Below are 18,647 nucleotides of genomic sequence, written 5' to 3' on the forward strand. Positions count from 1 at the left end.
TGGACCATCCTTTGAGAGTACTACTACATATGAATATGGGGATAGGACATGTGCTGAGTCATCTTTTGTCGACAGTATCTTCGGATATCCATCTGAGCCGTCACAGACAACTCCACCTTCTTACAATCTCGGTGAGCACTTCCCTAGATTGGGATATCTTGGACAAATTGATGATGGGGCTTATCATTGAGCAGTAATGGACTATCAGACCAATTGGTCCCATGACATGTCATTGAATACGTATGTTGTGCATTCGGAGGAACGGCTTCGCAATCTTCAGTGGTACACTACTCGTGGATTAAACCCACCAAGAAACTCCACATGAAATTGAAGAGAAGCATCTTAATGTTTTATTTGGATTCACTATATTATTCAGGGTTCAAGTACTTTAAAATTAGGTGAATTAATTATAATACTATTTTTGTGTCTGTATTGTATCAACGCGTATATTAGTAAACTTGGGTCAATAATCATAAGTACCATTTTCAGTGATTTTTTAGTGAATGTAAATTATGGATTGTGTTTAAAATATGAAAAATAGACAACGTGCTAAAAATCATATCTGAAAAACACTATTTTGGGATCGAAACCTTGATTTCTCCATTAATGAAAAAAACTTCTCTGATTTTGACTGAATGCTACCAAAATTTAGTTTTGGCCAGATCGAAACCCAAGTTTTTAACCTTTATCTAGAAATATAAGCAATTCGGGTCACTTGATCAGACAGCGTTCTTCTCCCAAAAGGTAAATTACCTTTACTTGATGGAAAGAATAGGTGAATGACGAAAGTATCCTCCCACCATGAGATTTGAGAGTCGGTTCGGGTCACTTGATCAGACAGCGTTCTTCTCCCAAAAGGTAAATTACCTTTACTTGATGGAAAGAATAGATGAATGACGAAAGTATCCTCCCACCATGAGATTTGAGAGTCGGTTGGGTTGTCGAGGGGAAGAGCAAGGTGAGCTGTCGAGGAAGTAGATCCAGCAGCAGAAGCCATCTTTAATAAAAATAATATAAAATAAAAACGAACGGCAGAAACGAGATCAGGTCATGATGACACGTGGCAGATCATGTGATGTAGACCATACAACACCAGACTTTCCAAGCGAAGCCACGTGACGGCGTCGTAGCTTTTGTAACGTGATTCATGAACAAGAGGCGAAGGCAATGAAACAGTTCCGATCAATTAGAGACTGCCGCGTGTAACCAATGACAGATCTCAGCACCTGCCATTAAAATTAATAAAAAAGAGTAATAATATGATCGTCAGGAAAAGAGGGACGACATGCAATGTGAATAGGAATGGGTGGAGAAGTTACTATCCACCATTTAGTGTTTCTCCATTTTAAGTAATTAATGGCTTTTTGGTGCATGGAACCCACCACCATCTTTAAAGAGTAATGGAGGTGGGGCCGTAAAGGCCAAAGGGTTCCACCACCGTTCGCATCGGGGGTAGATTTAAGGGAACCTGATCATCATCATCAAATTATGCATGAAGCGTGAGATCACCGATTATCCACAAGATAAAGAGTCCTGTGTTATCATGCATGTTTGACACGTACAAAAGAAAACTGGCATTAGTTCCAGACGAAGACTCTGCGACGTGGAGAGAACAAAAAAGGGCAAATCCACGAAAAAAGGGCTTAGATTTGGTTTATCACAAAGAAGCAAAGGCTACATATTAAGAGGGACAAAAAGTAATACATGTCTGACAGCTTATTAAACAGTTAGACTTAAAGAATCATGATGATTCTTCGACCCTTCTACTCGTCACAATCCAAAGTATGATCTGTGTTCAAAGTTTTAATCAAGTATGTTTTTATATCTGTTTTCTAATAGAGATTAATAGGAACTTAAATGATTAATAGGTGTGTCTATTGATTGAATTATTTGTTTGAATGGTCAATAAATAAATATTTTAGAAAAAGATATGATATTAGAACATGTCTCTTGAAGATATTCCATAGTGATGTCTCTTCTTCGTTTATATATAGAAAAGAAGTGTTATCTATTTCTCTAAGATTTTGTGTGGAGACAATTTCACTGTTTCTGATTTTCCAATAACATTACAATCAATTTTTCAAAATCTTCTAGTGAGCCTAGCCCTGCTCTCCTTTGTAACCTAAGTCTTTGTACATAAGACCAAGGTTCGATGGTTGTTTTATCTTAGAGGTAAAATGCAAGGAATCCCGATTGCACTAATACAGAAGGCATTTCAGACCTTAAGGAGAGTGTCTTCGTTGATGCAACTCAACCACAAATATTGGTTTGTGATTGATTCGTGGCTACCAACAACTTCATTGCAGCCTTATTTTCTCAAACCGGGTACTTGATTCTAACAACCTTTAAGCAGTAGAGCAAAACCCTAGAACTGAGAACCATCCCATGATTAGATTGGTAAATTGTTATAATCGACCAGAAATTGAAACTCAAGAATCCTAGATTTTTGAGAAACTATCAAGATTAACCAAATTCCATATATCTGATTTGTACCAAACTTTTATTAAAGGAGGAGTCTGGTTACTAGATATAAATCCAGAATTTCTCAGTATGTGATATTGAGAAATCTATTAACATGGCTAGGTCCCTTAAATTATAATCTTCCAACTTACAGCCAGGAATAGAGATTTTAGAAATCTCATTGAAGATACCACTTTTAAAGTCAGAAGATACAAATGGAAAATGCCACTTACGGTCTACGGCTCTTAAACTTTGCTTGTGAAGTGAGGGAAAGTGGTAACATTCAGTTCCGAAGATTCAGCTATAGTAGATGAGTTGATCCATCTATCATTCTAGAATCTAATTTTCTGACCATTACCCACCATCCATCTGTCATGCTGAGACGTAAATTCCCATACATTCCGGATGCCAGGCCATATTGAAGAGCTCGTAGCATTTTTTTCATTGTTCCATATTTGTTGAGGAATCTAGCACTGAAAAATGATTCAAAGGGGAATTTTCAATTTTATCTGCCATCATAGTTTGTGATGAGCCATAAAAGCAGCTACCAATCAAAGATTGACACATGGTCGGTCCAGCGCCGAGAGGAAGACGAGAATGAACCAAACACTGATCCACCTGGGGTCGTAAGACCCACTAAAGGGCACCGGTATCTGAATGAAAGAACTGACCTCACAGGTTCTGATCGCATAAGAGCTCGCAAACCGACTCCTTCACGGTTGGCAGTCAAACCGACCTCTCCACAATCGGTAGTCGGGCCGACCCCTTCACAGATGGCAGTCAAGCTGAGTCCTCCTCGGTCGGAAACCAGGCCGAGCCCTCCGCCGTCGGCGACTTGACCCAGTCCCCCAGTCGGTAACCATGTCTAACCAGGCCGAGTCCTCAATGGTCGGCAGATAGGCCGACCCTTACTCACCCGGAGGCCCGGGTGAGCCATGTACACTCGGATATCAAGCCAAGGCCAAAGCGCCCCGAACGCTCCAAGGCTGAAGGGTCGGATGTCCCCAACCGAGACATAATACGAAACGATAATTGTGACCTGCCTAAGTCATGGGGCCACATCAACGCATCCCGATGTTCACGGGATATGCTGAATTAGCCCAATCTGACGGAACCGTACCACACTCAAATAAGGACTCTTACCAAGTGAAGAGTCCTCTTCCGAATATAACTCCGCTTAGAAGGCTCCTACAAAAAATCGGATTCTTGCCATACGAGGACTCTTCTCCACCGCCCTTAATTGCTCTATAAATACCCAGGTATGAAGCTTAAACGCCATCTCACTTTTTGCGAAATAGAACTACTGCTAAAACGGAGACCTAACTTAGGCATCAGAGAGTCCTCGACTGGAACCACAACGGCTCTCCTTTGCTCACTCGATTTTTTTATAGGTTCATCCTAGGTGGACTAGATCGGAGGTTTCCTGACGCAACAGTTTGCTAAGAAATGTTTTATCAACATCTTTTTGTTTCTAAACAAAGACCTCCTTCATCCTTTGGTTTGCAACCCCATTTGAGTGATTGGTTTGGAGTTTGTAATATCACTAGTCCAAATATATTTATGCATCAACTTCTCTATTTCTTTAATTAAAGAGGATGGCCACCAATGTACAGAGAAGTTATGATGAGAATACTAGAGATAACAGATTTGATAAGCTCTACTTTTCCTAGCATTGAAAGAAGTTTATTTTTCTAGCTTGATAAACGTGCTTTAATTTTACCCTTAAGTGAGAGCAACGGTGTTTCTTGACTCTACCTTTAAAGATTTTCCACTCCTAATCCTAAATTGCAAGTTGGAAATCTACAAATAGGAACTCTAATAGTTACTTCTTGTAGATGAAGTATTACCCAAGAAAAACTTATTTTTTTCCAAGTTAATGTGTTGCCCTGAGTATTCTTGCCTTCTTGGTACATCAAATGAAAAATCTTGAGATTTTTTTACTTACCTGATTGAGCCATTCATAACTTGAGATTTTTTTACTTACCTGATTGAGCCATTCATAAAAATAAAAATATCATCAACAAACAAAAGATGAACATGGACAATGATACCTCTACGATAGGGGTGTAAATGAATAGCCGAAATCCGTTTCCGTATCCATTTAGAACTATCCGAATCTGTCCGAAAACTAAACGGATGCAGATATGGGTAGACTATAGCTATTCGAAAAGCTATTTTTACATGTAAACGGATAAAATATCCGATCCGTATCCGTTTAGCACTATTCGAATCCGTCCGATAGCTAATTGAATGCGGATGCCAAGCCGAATCCGTTTACAACCCTACTCTAGGGCCTCTAGAAAGTCTCAAAATACTTTTTCAAAACACACAAAATGGGGCGTTGCGAGAATCAAACTCACGACCTCTTGCACCCAAAGCAAGAATCATACCACTAGACCAAACGCCCAGGATGTTGAGTCTAGATAAAATTCTAAACTCACTTTTCTCTTTCTTTTAAAAAATTCAACGATTTGTCTTCTATAGTAGTTGATGAAATTAGTGGAATTAATCAGGATGGTTAATTGGTTATGCTTTTATAATTGGTGCTTCATTTAACCCACTAATTAATTACTTTGGTTGTGTATTTGGCATTTTATGTCAAGAGTAGTTTATTGTTATGGGCTTAGATTATGGTTTTGCAGGAAGCCAAGACGAGACAGAAAAGCCAGGAGCTTGCTACAGGGACTCAAAGCAGCAGATCAAGTGGGGTAACAAGTGAAGGAAGTGTAGACGAGTTCTCAGTTGCTTGTTAGGCTAATTCCAAAAAATAGAGATGATGTGGCCAAGGGATTGTCTCTTTATTCTCTTGGAGATTTCGTTTTTAATTTGAAATAATGATAAAGTTTATAACATTTCGATCAGAACGTCAGAACAAGAGGCAGTGAGGGGATTTTTATCCTTGCACTGCCTAGTGCAATACGGTGGTGCATCGGACAGTTCTGCACATAAGGAAACTGATGGATTTTTATCCTCTCAAGAGTTATGCATCGCCCAATACACCACATTGGTGCACCACACTTGAGACGATAAAAGATCCTTGTGATTTAAATGGTTGGCTAGCAAAACTATAGACGAGGAGATGATGAAGTTAGGTTCTAAGGAGGATTTGGACAATACTCTTGCTTTATAAATTTAATTTAATTTGTTTATTTTCATTGAAAAACTGCAACAAATAATATGAATAAAATAATTTAATCATCTATTACAAAAAAAAAATATTATACCTATCTAATCTATATAATATTTGACAATTTTAAAAATTCCATTGAATATTCAAAAAATTGGTGGAGGTGGTATTTTATTTTGAACATGAAATTACTGTTTTATCCATCATATTAACTATGTGTTCATTAAAGAGCAACTCCTGGAACCTTAATCCGTGACCACTTAGGCACAATGGAGCAATCTGTACCGTTGCATCAAAGGATTGAACTCCTCTCCAAGTAGCCCAGCACGCCCAGGGAGCATCCAACCGTTGGACTGTGCCACACATATCCCTAGACATGCGCGAAGATGTGTGCGGCACAGCCAAACCTTTGGATGCCCCCTGGGCACTCCCTGGGTGCTGAGCTCCCTGGAGAGGAGTCGGCTCCTACCCGCCCTCATCTGATCCAATTTTTGATATTGACTTTAAATCATTGACTATGTGGAGGAAAAAATGGGTAAGGAGTTAAGGGTCTTCGTATGGAAACTGAAATTTTTTATTCGTAGGTAGCTTATCAAATCTCCATTAATAGTCCAATTGGTTAGTGAAAATTGTTAATTAATTAGCAATTAAAGTATGGTTATATCTCTTAATGGAAAGTTAATTAACATTAACGGAAGTAGCAACTCTGGACTTCAGTTTATCGTATTAACTATAGAAGGGCAATTATGTCATTGTAAAACTGTTATGACTGAAGCATTTAAAAGTTAAAACTGGGAGTTTTTTGTTTTTTTGGTTTTAAGGACTGCTTTGTAATTTTAAATGTAAAAGCTTAACAGTTGGTGCTTGGTGGGTCTCCTGACTCCCGAGTCTCCTGGCTCTCCTCAGTTCTACGAATCCTTGTCTGCAAAGGAGAGCAACAGAAAGCCAGAGGGAGGTTGGAATGAAAGCAAAGTGAAAATTACAAGGAAGAGAAGTGAAGACAGACCTTTTCCTCTTCTCAACGTCCTTCTGTCTCTGCCTCTGCTGATATTAACTAAGTTCATCATTTCAGCTTCAGATTCTCCATGTGTTGATGCTGATCTTCGTTCTTAATTCTGACGAAATGGTTATTCAAATTTGATTAGCTTTTCTCTCAATTATTAGAGATGGGTTTTTCGTTGAAAAGCCTGTGGTTTGAGTGACAGAAAGGACGAACAAAATGTATTTGAAGAGCAAGGTAGCAGAGCCGCCTTCCAGAAGCATAGTGTCTAGGAGATGGACCTTATTGCTTTGTCTCGGTAGCTTTTGTGCTGGAATGCTCTTCACTAGCAGGTATTTCCCTCTTTTGGGGTTTCTTCTTTGTTTCTTGAATCTTGAGTTCACAACTTTCACCCTTTCTTTACTGGATTGGGTTTCTTCTTTGGTTTGCTCTGGGTTTTGATCAGTTGCCTCAATTATGCATATTTAAAAGTGTGTACGGATACTAAAAATTTCTCTTTTCCTCCTAATTAGAAGAGAAGGTCTGTGGCGAGGAAAAGTTGTGGGATTTTATTTGAAATTTTTTTTCTCTTGCACTGTTTCACATGGCTTTCGATTTTAATGGGAATTATTTAGTAATTGTATACTATTTTAATCTTTAATTTTCCAGTCTTTGATGTGGGGAAGCTGCTATGAGTAACTTTGAATTGGGTTTCTGTTTCATTTTCCTTCTGGGCTTTCTATTTCTCTTAGTTTCTTTCCTTGTTCCTGTTCTGATGCGATTTTGTCCGTTCGGTCGTTCATTCTGGGATAGATCTGAATTGGGATTCCTGGTCTTTGGAACCAACCCAAAATTTCTTCTGCGGTGATTAGAAAATTTACAAGTGGCTGTAATTCTGGTGCTTCAATTTGCATATTATAGATACAGATCAAGGCCAATCCAAATGTTCGACATCCCAATTTTCAAGTTCTTCTGCCGTCTCTTTTTTATATTTTGTAAAATTTATGATAATTCTCTTAATGCAGATCCGTCTATTGCGCAAAACCGTGATTTACTTTTTCCCCTGCTCTTTTTTCTTTTCAAGTTTATGCTTTTCATATATGATATATATCTGGAACACTATAAATCGTGATGACCTATATGTATCATAATTTTATTTCCCTTTCCACTCCCATATCATTACTTTATTATGTTTTGAATACTTAATATTGATATTCTCTCTCTCTCTCTCTCTCTCTCTCTCTCTATATATATATATATATATATATATATATATATATATATATATATATATATATATTACTTTCTTTATATTTGAAAATGTTTTTTCCGATTATAAACAAAACGCCTATCTTATGTATGACATATTTATCAATGTCTGTCTGGTGAAAGAATGTGGGATGTACCTGAGGTATCTGAAGCTAAAGGTCTAACAAGGACGAACAGTGCAGAGGATGAAAAGCTAAAGCTAGTATCAGAGGGTTGTGGGCCTAGATTTGTGAGTATATTTATCCCATTAACAAGCACTTCATATTTTTCTTGTAGTGTATTGTTTTTTTTTTTTAATTAATTGATTTTGTAGCCCTTTTATACTGGAGATGACAATATTGATCATTTCCCTTTTTTCTTTTTCTTTGTTTTTTTCATTTTATATCAGAAAGATGTAAAACATGAATCAAAGGACATTCTAGGGGAAGTTTCAAAGACTCATCATGCTATACAGTAAGTCAAGATAGTTCTCCACTCCTCCACCCCACTTTCTTTCTTTGATGTTAGCTTGCACCAATTTTAGTTGGCATTTTACTGATATATGTTGCTATATATTTTATTCTGATACTGTTGTACACGACAACAAATTGAATGCAGAACACTAGATAAAACAATTTCAAACTTAGAAATGGAATTAGCTGCTGCACGGGCTGCCCAGGAATCTATACTGAATGGCTCTCCTATATTGGAAAATCTAAAGGTATCCGAGTCCACGGGAAAGAGAAAATATTTAATGGTTATAGGAATTAATACTGCTTTTAGCAGTCGGAAGCGAAGGGACTCAGTTCGTACCACTTGGATGCTGCAAGGTTCGTGGATTGGTTCCTTTTTCTTTTATTTTCCTCTTCAAAGTGTTTCTTATTATTCTTCATTTTCTTGCCCGTAGCTGATTTACTGCACTGGGTTCTTTCAAAAATTTGGAAATAGGTGAGAAAAGAAAGAGGTTGGAGGAAGAGAAAAGAATCATTGTTCGCTTTGTTATTGGTCACAGGTGGGAAAACTAATTGCTTCTAAACCTGATCTTGTTTTAAATACACTTTCATGTTTTTACCTGTAAATTTTGTCAAACTTCATGGCTGCAGATTTTGATTGTTATTACCTCATTAGTGCAGTTCTATAGATGTATGCAATGATTAAGACTGAAAGGTGGCATTGCATTCCCTGTTATAGCTATATCTTGGTAAAGAATGGACTTTGTTGACTCAGAGAAATCAGATAATTCAAGAACATATAATCTTGATTATTTTCTCTCTTTAGGGAATGAGTACATTTGTTACTTTAGTTTGCCTCCACAAGTACATGGGGAAAGAGATATCCTTTCTATTCTTCAGTCAAGATTTTCAATTAGGGCATTCGTTAACCTCTGTTGGATATCTGGGAACTGTCTCTGACTCAGAAAACTCTCACAAAAGGAGCCTATCCTAACGAGTATGCCACCATAAAAATTTGAGTTGAACACGACTCTTGAGCTTTTCCTTTTTATGCTTAGTTCCTAAATGCCATGGAATCCTTGACCCTTTTGTATCATAATCATGCATTGCCGCAAGCTTTTATTAGTTCAAACTTGTTAGGATTACACAGGAACAACTCCAAAGCGATGCAGCTCTTTTTACCCTTTAAGTACCATTGATTCATGCGTATGATAAATTATGTCCCCAAGTGTTGTTGGTCATTTCTTCTCATTCCTGGTTTTGTAATTAGTACAGGACTATAGTTTGCTGGAGTGTACTCTTTCGTTACAACCTTCCTTTCAGGCCTCAAACCATCTATAACAGAAAATGGTTCTCTAAAACTTGTGTAGTCAACTTGGGAGTGGTGGATCCTTTTGGGAAGACCAATCCCATCTTCCTTTTTCTTCATTTATAACTTGGTCAAGTTTATTCGGAAATTTGGTCTGCATGACTCTTTGCAAATTTCTTCTGTATAGGAATTATTGCATACTCTGAATTTGTCAGAGTGCAACCGATTTCTCTGCTATGTTCCTATTATGATCTACATTTAATCCTTTTCTGTAGGACAAAGGTGACACTAACTATATAATGAGAGTGTAGTATAAAATTTGGCTGTATCAGACAATATTTCCATAGCCCTGCATCCTTGACACATGCCAACGTTTCTGTTGAGAATCAACCATAATTATTTTATTCCAGTTATGATTTACTTACAATTCATATTATATCCGTGTCATGGTCAATGTCTCAGAAATCTCATGACTCCTTATTTGGACTTTACTTCAGAGTTTGATCATGTGATACATGTTCTGAGTAGCTGAACACTCCATTCTAAGAAAGTTAAAATTTTTTAATATGATGATCGTTTTATCCAAAAATTATTTAGAGTACTTAATAGATGATGTACCAATTTCAATATTGTAATCTTTTTTTTTTTTTTTTCATTTAGATGCATATATTTAGTTATTTACACATGTATAAATTTAAGAAAAGGGTAAAGCTGCAAGTCAGGGTGGTAGAGCAAGGGCAAACCCCAAGTGCAACCCACGAACCAATCCAACCCAACCAGAGACGATTCCTTTCCCAAGGCCTCACTCCTAGCTGTTTTGAACTATAATAGTGTTGGAACTTTGCCAGTCCCAACACAACATGTTTCAGTTATTTCCATTGGGTCTTGAAAATAAGCTTTTCCAATGTTGAAATTGGTAGGTACTGTGTTACACTGGCTCAAGTAGGCATAGTTGTCGAGTGTCCTGTTGCTGGAAGAGTGCCTTGGTCACCTAGGTGCTTTGTTGGTGTCGCCTTGATGTCTAGGCCCCCTTTAACACCTTTGGTCGCCTAGACGCCATGACAAGTATGCAAGTCGGTGTAACAACCGATGTCATTTAGATTCTTGTCATGAACTTATAATCTAAATCAAGCTTATGAGTGAGACTTTCTCTATGTTGTTCAACTTCTTTGTGTTGCTCATTGAAATTCCTTCTGTTTGTCTCCTATTTTATTTATATTTTACATTTAATGCTTAATTATTTACTTCATTGGTCACTTTGGATCATGAAACTTACTGCAGTTTTACTTGATGGTCACACATAATTAGTTTAGATTCAGCCAAATGATAGGGCTATACTATCAAATTTGTGGGTGTTCATTGGAAATTGGATTGAATAAACTTATTTTTAGATAAAAATGAGCCTGCTCTGTTTTATTATTTACCTAGGACAATTATCTAGTGCGAGAATTCCCGTCCCCCTTACTGAGGACACTTACCGTAATGGGCATAGATAGAGAGAGAGAGAGACCAAAAAAGAAAGCACTGTGCCAATGTTCTTTTTATGGAAGAAAGCTGTGATGTCTGGATCCCACATTTAAATACTTTGATAACTTATGTCAATCATGGTTCATCTTGATAAACTGACAACTTGACTATGCCGCTTAGTATATATGAAGGTGACTTGCAATTGCAGGATACCTTTCCTAGGCCCTCTTCCTCCAATTAGCGTGCATAGAAAAGGTGTTGTAAGGGGAGTTTAAGACAGAATTCTCGTACATGTTTGACAGAATTTTGAGTTTTTTATCCCGTAGAGCTTTGATTTTTAGAGGATCTGATGGACTAAAAGCCTGATCTTCCTGGTTCTTAATATTTAAGAAGGCCACTGACATAATCTTACACATGACATGATTTCTTTTTGTTTATGTTTGACCTCTTTTCACAATTGCTTGCATTGTAATTTATGTATCAAGATAGAAGAGTTGGGTGAAACTTTGCATGCATTTCTTTATTCTGTTGGGGTAGAGGCCTAGTGGAGGATAAAGGCAGTTGCTACCACTGAGAATTAATAAAGTTTCTTGTACATTTGCAGAAGTATAAGCTTTCTTCTGTTGCTGGTTTTAATCCTCATTAAAGGACACTCTGTTCGTAATGAGGATTATGAAGTATGTTTTAGTTGAATGTAGAAGACTAATTTTTTTTTTATTGGAATTCTTCATCGTCAGTGCTACATCTGGTGGTATTTTAGATAAAGCCATTGAAGCAGAGGATAGAAAGCACGGAGACTTCCTGAGGCTGGTAATGCTTTTTATCATTTTTTTTTGTTGTATTGCTGTCTTTTCTATTTCCTTGTTAATGTGTGCTGCTAAAATATACACTAATAAAACTCATTCTCTGTTGATCTGGAAAAGACATGTAACTGGTTATATCTTGTTTGTTTATTAATAATTTAATACTGTGGCAGGATCACGTTGAAGGGTACCTTGAATTATCTGCCAAGACAAAGACCTATTTTGCAACTGCTGTTGCTTTATGGGATGCAGATTTCTACATCAAAGTTGATGATGATGTCCATGTTAATATAGGTACACAGGAAAAACCTATCACAGATATTTCCTTCTTCATGGGTTTGTGTACTCCTATCCATGTGTGTGTGTGTGTGTTGGGGGGGGGGGGGTCTTCTTTTGTGTGGATGATTTATTTCCATGTTAATATAGGTAATCAGGAAAAACCTATCATAGATATTTCCTTCTTCATGGGTTTGCGGACTCCTGTCCATCTGGGGGGGCCTTCTTTTGTGTGTGCAGAGAGAGAGAGAGAGAGAGAGAGAGAGAGAGAGAGAGAGTGAGAGAGAGATCCAAACATTTGTATTCCAGTACTCATGATAGCCATGATTTCTTTCAAATTCTGATGTTGGCACTGTGGGGAGAGAGAGAGAGAGTCCTATCATAGATATTTCCTTCTTCATGGGTTTCCGGACTCCTGTCCATGTGGGGTGCTTCTTTGTGTGGGTTTGGATTAACATCCAAACCTTTTTATTCTAGTAGCCATGATAACCATGATTTCTTTCAAATGCTGATGTTTGGTACAGAGGGGGCCTAGACATCCTTGTTTTGCTATTATGCACAATGATTAATCTGGGATTAATGACCACTGATACAGTTTTTAGCTGATGCAACAGTTTTTATCCTTGTGGTGGTTTTGGGTGTGGTAGAGTCGTAGAGATATTGCGAGAAGGTCTACTTACCTTAAGATGGAGAGCCATGTTAATAGGTTTATCTCAAAAAAGGTTGATAAAGATGATCCTCTTAACTGTACTATCATCATTTTTGTTTGGATGGTAGAAAAAATGTCAAAAAAAAAAGAGGATAGAAACAAAAAATCTAAGACGTGACTGAAATAAGTAAATTAGGGCCTCCGTGTTGGTTGTTCAATCAGCATCCTTCTTTCGAGAAAGGCTTTTCTACGAATGATCCCAATCGATGAATGCAACTGCTCATTGATCTGTTTGGATTATGAAGGAACACCACATTTATTGCATACTATTTCCTTTAACCATTCTTGCTTGTACATCAGATCCTTCCTCTGTTAATCATGACAGAAACTTGAATGTTTCTGTCTGTTTTTGTTGCGAAAATTGAATCTTCCTAAGTTTTCTGTGGATATATTATTTCGATTAAGTGTTGAAAACTGTTTTAAACAATGGCACACGCGGGGCATCTTTACAGTGTTCTTAGGAAGATGCCACTCTTTTAAAGATAATGATATACCATTGCTTATGTAAAGTATGCTCTCTTTATAGTCTTTTTTGGTCCTTTGTCTCATCGATTTTCTTCCAAATTACTGCAGCAACACTTGGAGCAACTTTAGTTAGACACCGCTCAAAGCCCCGGGTGTATATTGGATGCATGAAGTCCGGTCCTGTCCTTGCTCGAAAGTGAGCATTCTGCCTTTAAGTGGTCTACTGACTTGATTCTTCTCATTGGTAATCTGCTAATCTTCTGTTACTAACTGGCCCTTGTCATGGAACAGAGGAGTTAGATACCATGAACCTGAGTATTGGAAATTTGGTGAGGAGGGAAACAAATATTTTCGGCATGCTACGGGTCAGCTATATGCCATTTCAAAAGATCTGGCTACTTATATCTCTATAAACCAGTAAGGGTTGACTTCTATTTATAGTACAGCTTCATATTCATATGTACCTGAAGTTGTTTATTTCATTCAATTTCACTTTGATGGTTTGTATATGTATTATTTATATATGTTGTTTAACATTCTCAGGCATGTGCTGCACAAATATGCTAATGAGGATGTTTCATTGGGAGCTTGGTTTATTGGCTTGGATGTGGAGCACATCGATGACAGAAGATTATGTTGTGGTACCCCACCTGGTAAATTCCTAGTTCCTCATGATGCTTTAGTGTTGTTTGAAGATAGATAGTGTTTACGCTAACCGTCAACTTTTGATTCCGTTTGAAAAATAAATGAAGTCTGAAATCTTCGGGCTGTGCATGAGTGAACCAAGTTGAGTTTGCCCAACTCAGTTCAGTTTTATAGGCTAGGATTGGCGTTGGGCTCAGCTCAGGTCAGCTCAGCTCACTTAGGTTTTAGGGCCTAGGTAAACCCAGATTTTCAGGCTCGAGTCTTCTAATCCATAATATACCTTACTAACTGAAGCAGAGTTGTAAACTGAGCATAGAACACCCTACCTCAATTCAAGATCTGGAAAGTTGAGCCTGGTATTTAGTTTTGTGTCCTTCCCATAGCTCATTCAAGAGCTGGAAACTGGAAACTTACCTTACTAGCTGAAGCAGAGTTGTAAACTGAGCATAGATCACCCTACCTCAATTCATGATCTGGAAAGTTGAGCCTGGTATTTAGGTTTTCCATATTATGTGGTTATTGTTTAAATATAATTTGTGAAGGCCCCCAGCCTAAACCAAGTGTGTCCTTCCCATAGATGATTCAAGAGCTGGAAACTGGAAAGTTGAGTTCTGGCATGAGTTATGGCACAAATAGGAGGTTCAGCTTGTAATCAGTTTTAATGTGGACTGTTGCAATCCCCTTTCCTGTCTGGTTTCTCCATTGAGCCACAGGACTGGAGTCTTGTTTTGGAAGCTGAAGTTGTACATTGGGCTTACTGGCATAGTAATTCACGAACAAATTTCTGTTGGTGGGTTACCACTTGGATGCACCATAAGCAAAAATCATGCTGATCATATGATTGTAAACTCCTATGTTATGTTATGGAATGGACCTCAGAAACATTTTTAGCCATCAATCTGTTTTTCAGACTATTGCCAGTCCAAGGGCTGCTGATCAAATGAATCCCCCCTAAATTGACCAGATGTTTGCTGTTGTTGCCACTCAGATCCACAAAATGTTTCATCAAATATTTTTTTTTTTAAAAAAAAAAAAAGAAGAAAAAGTCAAGTTGCTTTGGTAATATTTTTAACATTTCCACACAGATTGGTATAGTAATGGAACTTCTTACCACAGATTGTGAGTGGAAGGCTCAGGCAGGCAATATCTGTGTTGCTTCATTTGACTGGAGCTGCAGTGGGATTTGTAAATCTGCTGAGAGGATCAAGGAGGTTCATCAGAGGTGTGGAGAAGGTGAAAATGCTCTCTGGAGTGCAGTTTTCTGAGAGGCAGCAAGCAGGCTGTAGTTCTTCCAAACTCAGGAAGAAGAGGCATGAGAAGAGAAAGCATATATATGGTGTGTGAATCTTCCAGTAATATGTGAGTATAGAAAATGTATTTAATATTACAATGTAGGATATAGTTAGCGAGAGGGAGAGAGTGTGAGTGTGAGAGATAGAGTCCTTGCTGCTTGAGACGAGCTTTTTCCATTTTAGCAGAGAAGACCGACTCTTGAAGCAGAAAAAGGGAAGCAATAGATCGTCACCACCATTCTTTAAATATGCTTAGGAAGGCCATTTTGTAAGTTACTTTGGGTGGCTACTGAGCGTCATAATAAATTCTAATCTTTGGGGCAACCCCTTTGCTGCCTTATGTTTCATAAAATTAGTGAAAGCTGTTTTGGGCTTTGATGGGTTTTTGCTCCTTTTCATTATTACCAACTGAAATGCTGTAGAAGATGGCCACTTTTCATTGCTTTCCTTCAGTTTGAAGATAGTGTCACTCACTACCCTGCATCCTACCTAACAATCAATGAACATAGTAGGGGATGGTAAAAGCCTTGATGGCCAGATTTCCCCTGCATACAGGCATTTCTTTCACATCAATTGATAAATTTGGCATTTTGATTGTTGGTTGGATGGAGAAGTCTCGTGGTAGGTCATATATCAAATTTGATGGCTGAGAAACCTACCTCAGTCGTGATCTTCCACTCATTGTGCTTTTCCATAAGAAATCTTCAAATCTATATCAAAATAAATTGAATCTCTTGGTGCAAATATGTGGAGTATTATATTGAAATATAAGGCTGCATATATTACGACCCTCCCAAACCCCGCAGTGGCCGGAGCCTTGTGCACTGGGTACACCCTCTTGGCCTCTTTTATTATATTGAAATGTAAGAAGTTGGATTAATGTAAAACTAAACCCATGATTACATGATGGTCCTTTATAAACAATGGCTAAATGGTTTTTCTGCATGACCCGATTGGATACTTGGATCTGCAACTCCTCCATGCTGAATTGATAGGGATGATACATTGGATGAATGAAGACAACCTGTCTAGGCAATGTAGAATCTATGCGTTCATACTCCCATTGTGAAAGTAGGTATTGTAGGTGAATGAAGCTTCAATTCTAATATATAAGCTTCTTTATTTATTCTTTATTTTTTTGGGGGGGGGGGTGGGGGTTGGAGTAGGGGAGTAGGTGCTTGTGAGATCTAGAAGCAGTTTAAATTGCACTTTTGAGTAGGGATGATCCGATGATGTATGTAATAATATAATGGGAGAGGGATATGCACACTGTTCGTATGCGGTAAACTAGTGGGTGGCATCAATGGGGTTGTGAGACGGGGTGTCATACAAAAGGGTTGGGGTCATTTCAAAAAGGGGAGGGGGGAGCAGAGAGATAGACACAGTGGGCACTAGCTTACAGTACACTAGTGGTGTACCAAACTTTTTTCCTTAATTCAATATTGATAATTTAATTTATTTTTTAGAAAAAAAGAATGTTGCTTGGTCGCGTGCCCCTATACCAGACACAAGGGTGGTGAAATAACCACCCTGCCCCCCATGTTGGATGCTTGAGCACACACTCTCATTTGGCCTCTATGGTGGCGCATGGGTCACACAAGCAAGTAGAATTCTCTCTCTCGTACTTTTTAAATGGGAAAAGGTTGAGTATGCTAGCGGTATAACGTAAGATAGCACCGTATGTGTTTATCTCTCTCTTCCTCCCTTAAACAATTAAGGGAGTCATTTCAAAGGAGAGAGAGAGAGAGAGAGAGAGAGAGAGAGAGAGAGAGAGAGAGAGAGAGAGGGTGCTAACTTATGGTATACTGCTAGCATACCCATCCCTCTCCCTTTTTATATACAGAAAGGAAGAGGGTTTTTGAGCAAGCGATACAGGAGTGCACCAACGAGATTCAACAAAAGAGTATTATACATTGGAGGGCAATGAGGTCATTTCATATGAGGAGTGGTCCTCGAACATGCACAAGGCCCACACTCCCCCACAGGAAATTCTAACCCTAGACACATACAAGATATAATGATTCTATCGTCCGTGATTGTTGGAACCTCCTTCACCAGTTCGAGGATGTTCTGTTCTATCACACCTTGAGAGAAGGCAATGCCACTGCGGATGTCTTTGCCACCTCTGCAGCGTCCTCTCAACTTTCAACAACTTGGCTCTCACATCCTCCTCCTTGTATTTTCATCCCTTTGTTTATAGACTCTTCTGGAACGTTGTTCCATCGCTAATAAATCAGTTTATAAAAAAAAAAAGAGTAAATTAATCCCCCCCTCCCCTCGATTATGTTCTAATGACAAACCCCTCCCCTGGGTATTGAGTAATGACTCTCCCCTCCCCTGTATTGACAAGATTCTATCAACCGTACCCATTCCATTAAAAAGGACTGTTAAGTGATAGGAAAAGACTATATTACCCCCTCCTTCTTCTTCCTCCTCCTACAATCCCTTTCCTGCAACTCTGCCCCCACCCTGCTGCCAACGCAACCGCTCTCACCGTCCCCACTCATGCTCTCTCCTTGCCCTTTTCCTGCCGCACTAATGCAAAGGGTCTCCATGGTGAGGAAATGATAACTCAGACACACACAACATATCACCACGCAACAGAATAATTCCAGACCGAAGTCCAGCAAGAATTCAGATGTTCAAACTGCCATATGGTCAAGGTTGAATATGAAGTGAGAGATCCCCACTACTAGTCCTCCCAAATAGAACAGTTATAATGTCGGAACAACCAACAACAAAGGAACCGGAGGAGACTAAAACTAGATCTGGCGGTAGAATGAAGAACCAGACCTGAAATTCGAATGAAACTTCCCAGTCCAGCAGGATCTCGAACAAAGCTTCAGAAGAAAGGGATCGCCCACTGCTAGATAATGAAGTCCCAAAACTTGAGATTAAAAGGAGGAAACTGTAGGGAGATCGATGCCTCTCTTGCTGTACCAGCACTAGCGCCAGAATAGAATAGAGATGATACGAGGTAAAGGAAGGAGGAGGAAAAGAAAGAAAAGGAAGAAGGAACAGAAAGAGAAAAGGGAGATTAGAAGGCTTACTGGGGGGAAAGGAGGAAGCTAGGGAAGATACCAACAGTCCCACAGTCCACACGCTGTTCAACCAGGCAACATTCAACTCTCTGAGGTTTAACTCAAAACTCAATATTCGATTCAAAACAGGGAGATTTAAGAAAACAGGTTGGAATTAGGATTCCATGAAATCAGTAGAAAGATCTGATTTTGAAAACAACGATAAATTAAGATTCCAAACTGATACCTAGATTTGAAAACATAATTAAAAAAGTTAGATTCTAAGATTGAGAAATTTTGAATTCCTACTTGAAGAAACATTCTTGGAAAACAGTGAAAAGATTGGGTTTTGATGATTGATTTTGAAAACAGAGTTGAAATCTAAAATTATAGAA

At 38.4% G+C, this 18,647-nt stretch overlaps 1 protein-coding gene and 1 non-coding gene across 2 annotated transcripts; one reads left to right on the forward strand and one right to left on the reverse strand.

Annotated features, from left to right (window-relative positions):
• Positions 1-4,795: 4,795 nt before the first annotated feature.
• On the reverse strand, positions 4,796-4,867 carry TRNAP-UGG. Its single transcript has one exon. It is a non-coding gene; the product is annotated as a tRNA-Pro (tRNA).
• Positions 4,868-6,732: 1,865 nt separating this feature from the next.
• LOC122642908 (probable beta-1,3-galactosyltransferase 2) lies at positions 6,733-15,611 on the forward strand. Its single transcript, XM_043836523.1, has 11 exons — positions 6,733-6,919; positions 7,959-8,064; positions 8,224-8,288; positions 8,433-8,644; positions 8,763-8,826; positions 11,780-11,852; positions 12,019-12,139; positions 13,404-13,491; positions 13,587-13,712; positions 13,839-13,948; positions 15,057-15,611. Exons 1-11 carry the CDS (start codon positions 6,807-6,809, stop codon positions 15,203-15,205), a joined length of 1,227 nt encoding a protein of 408 aa, XP_043692458.1. The 5' UTR covers positions 6,733-6,806; the 3' UTR covers positions 15,206-15,611.
• Positions 15,612-18,647: the final 3,036 nt, after the last annotated feature.

This window comes from Telopea speciosissima, chromosome 10, assembly GCF_018873765.1.
Source record: "Telopea speciosissima isolate NSW1024214 ecotype Mountain lineage chromosome 10, Tspe_v1, whole genome shotgun sequence".
In the NCBI taxonomy this organism is placed as follows: domain Eukaryota; kingdom Viridiplantae; phylum Streptophyta; class Magnoliopsida; order Proteales; family Proteaceae; genus Telopea; species Telopea speciosissima.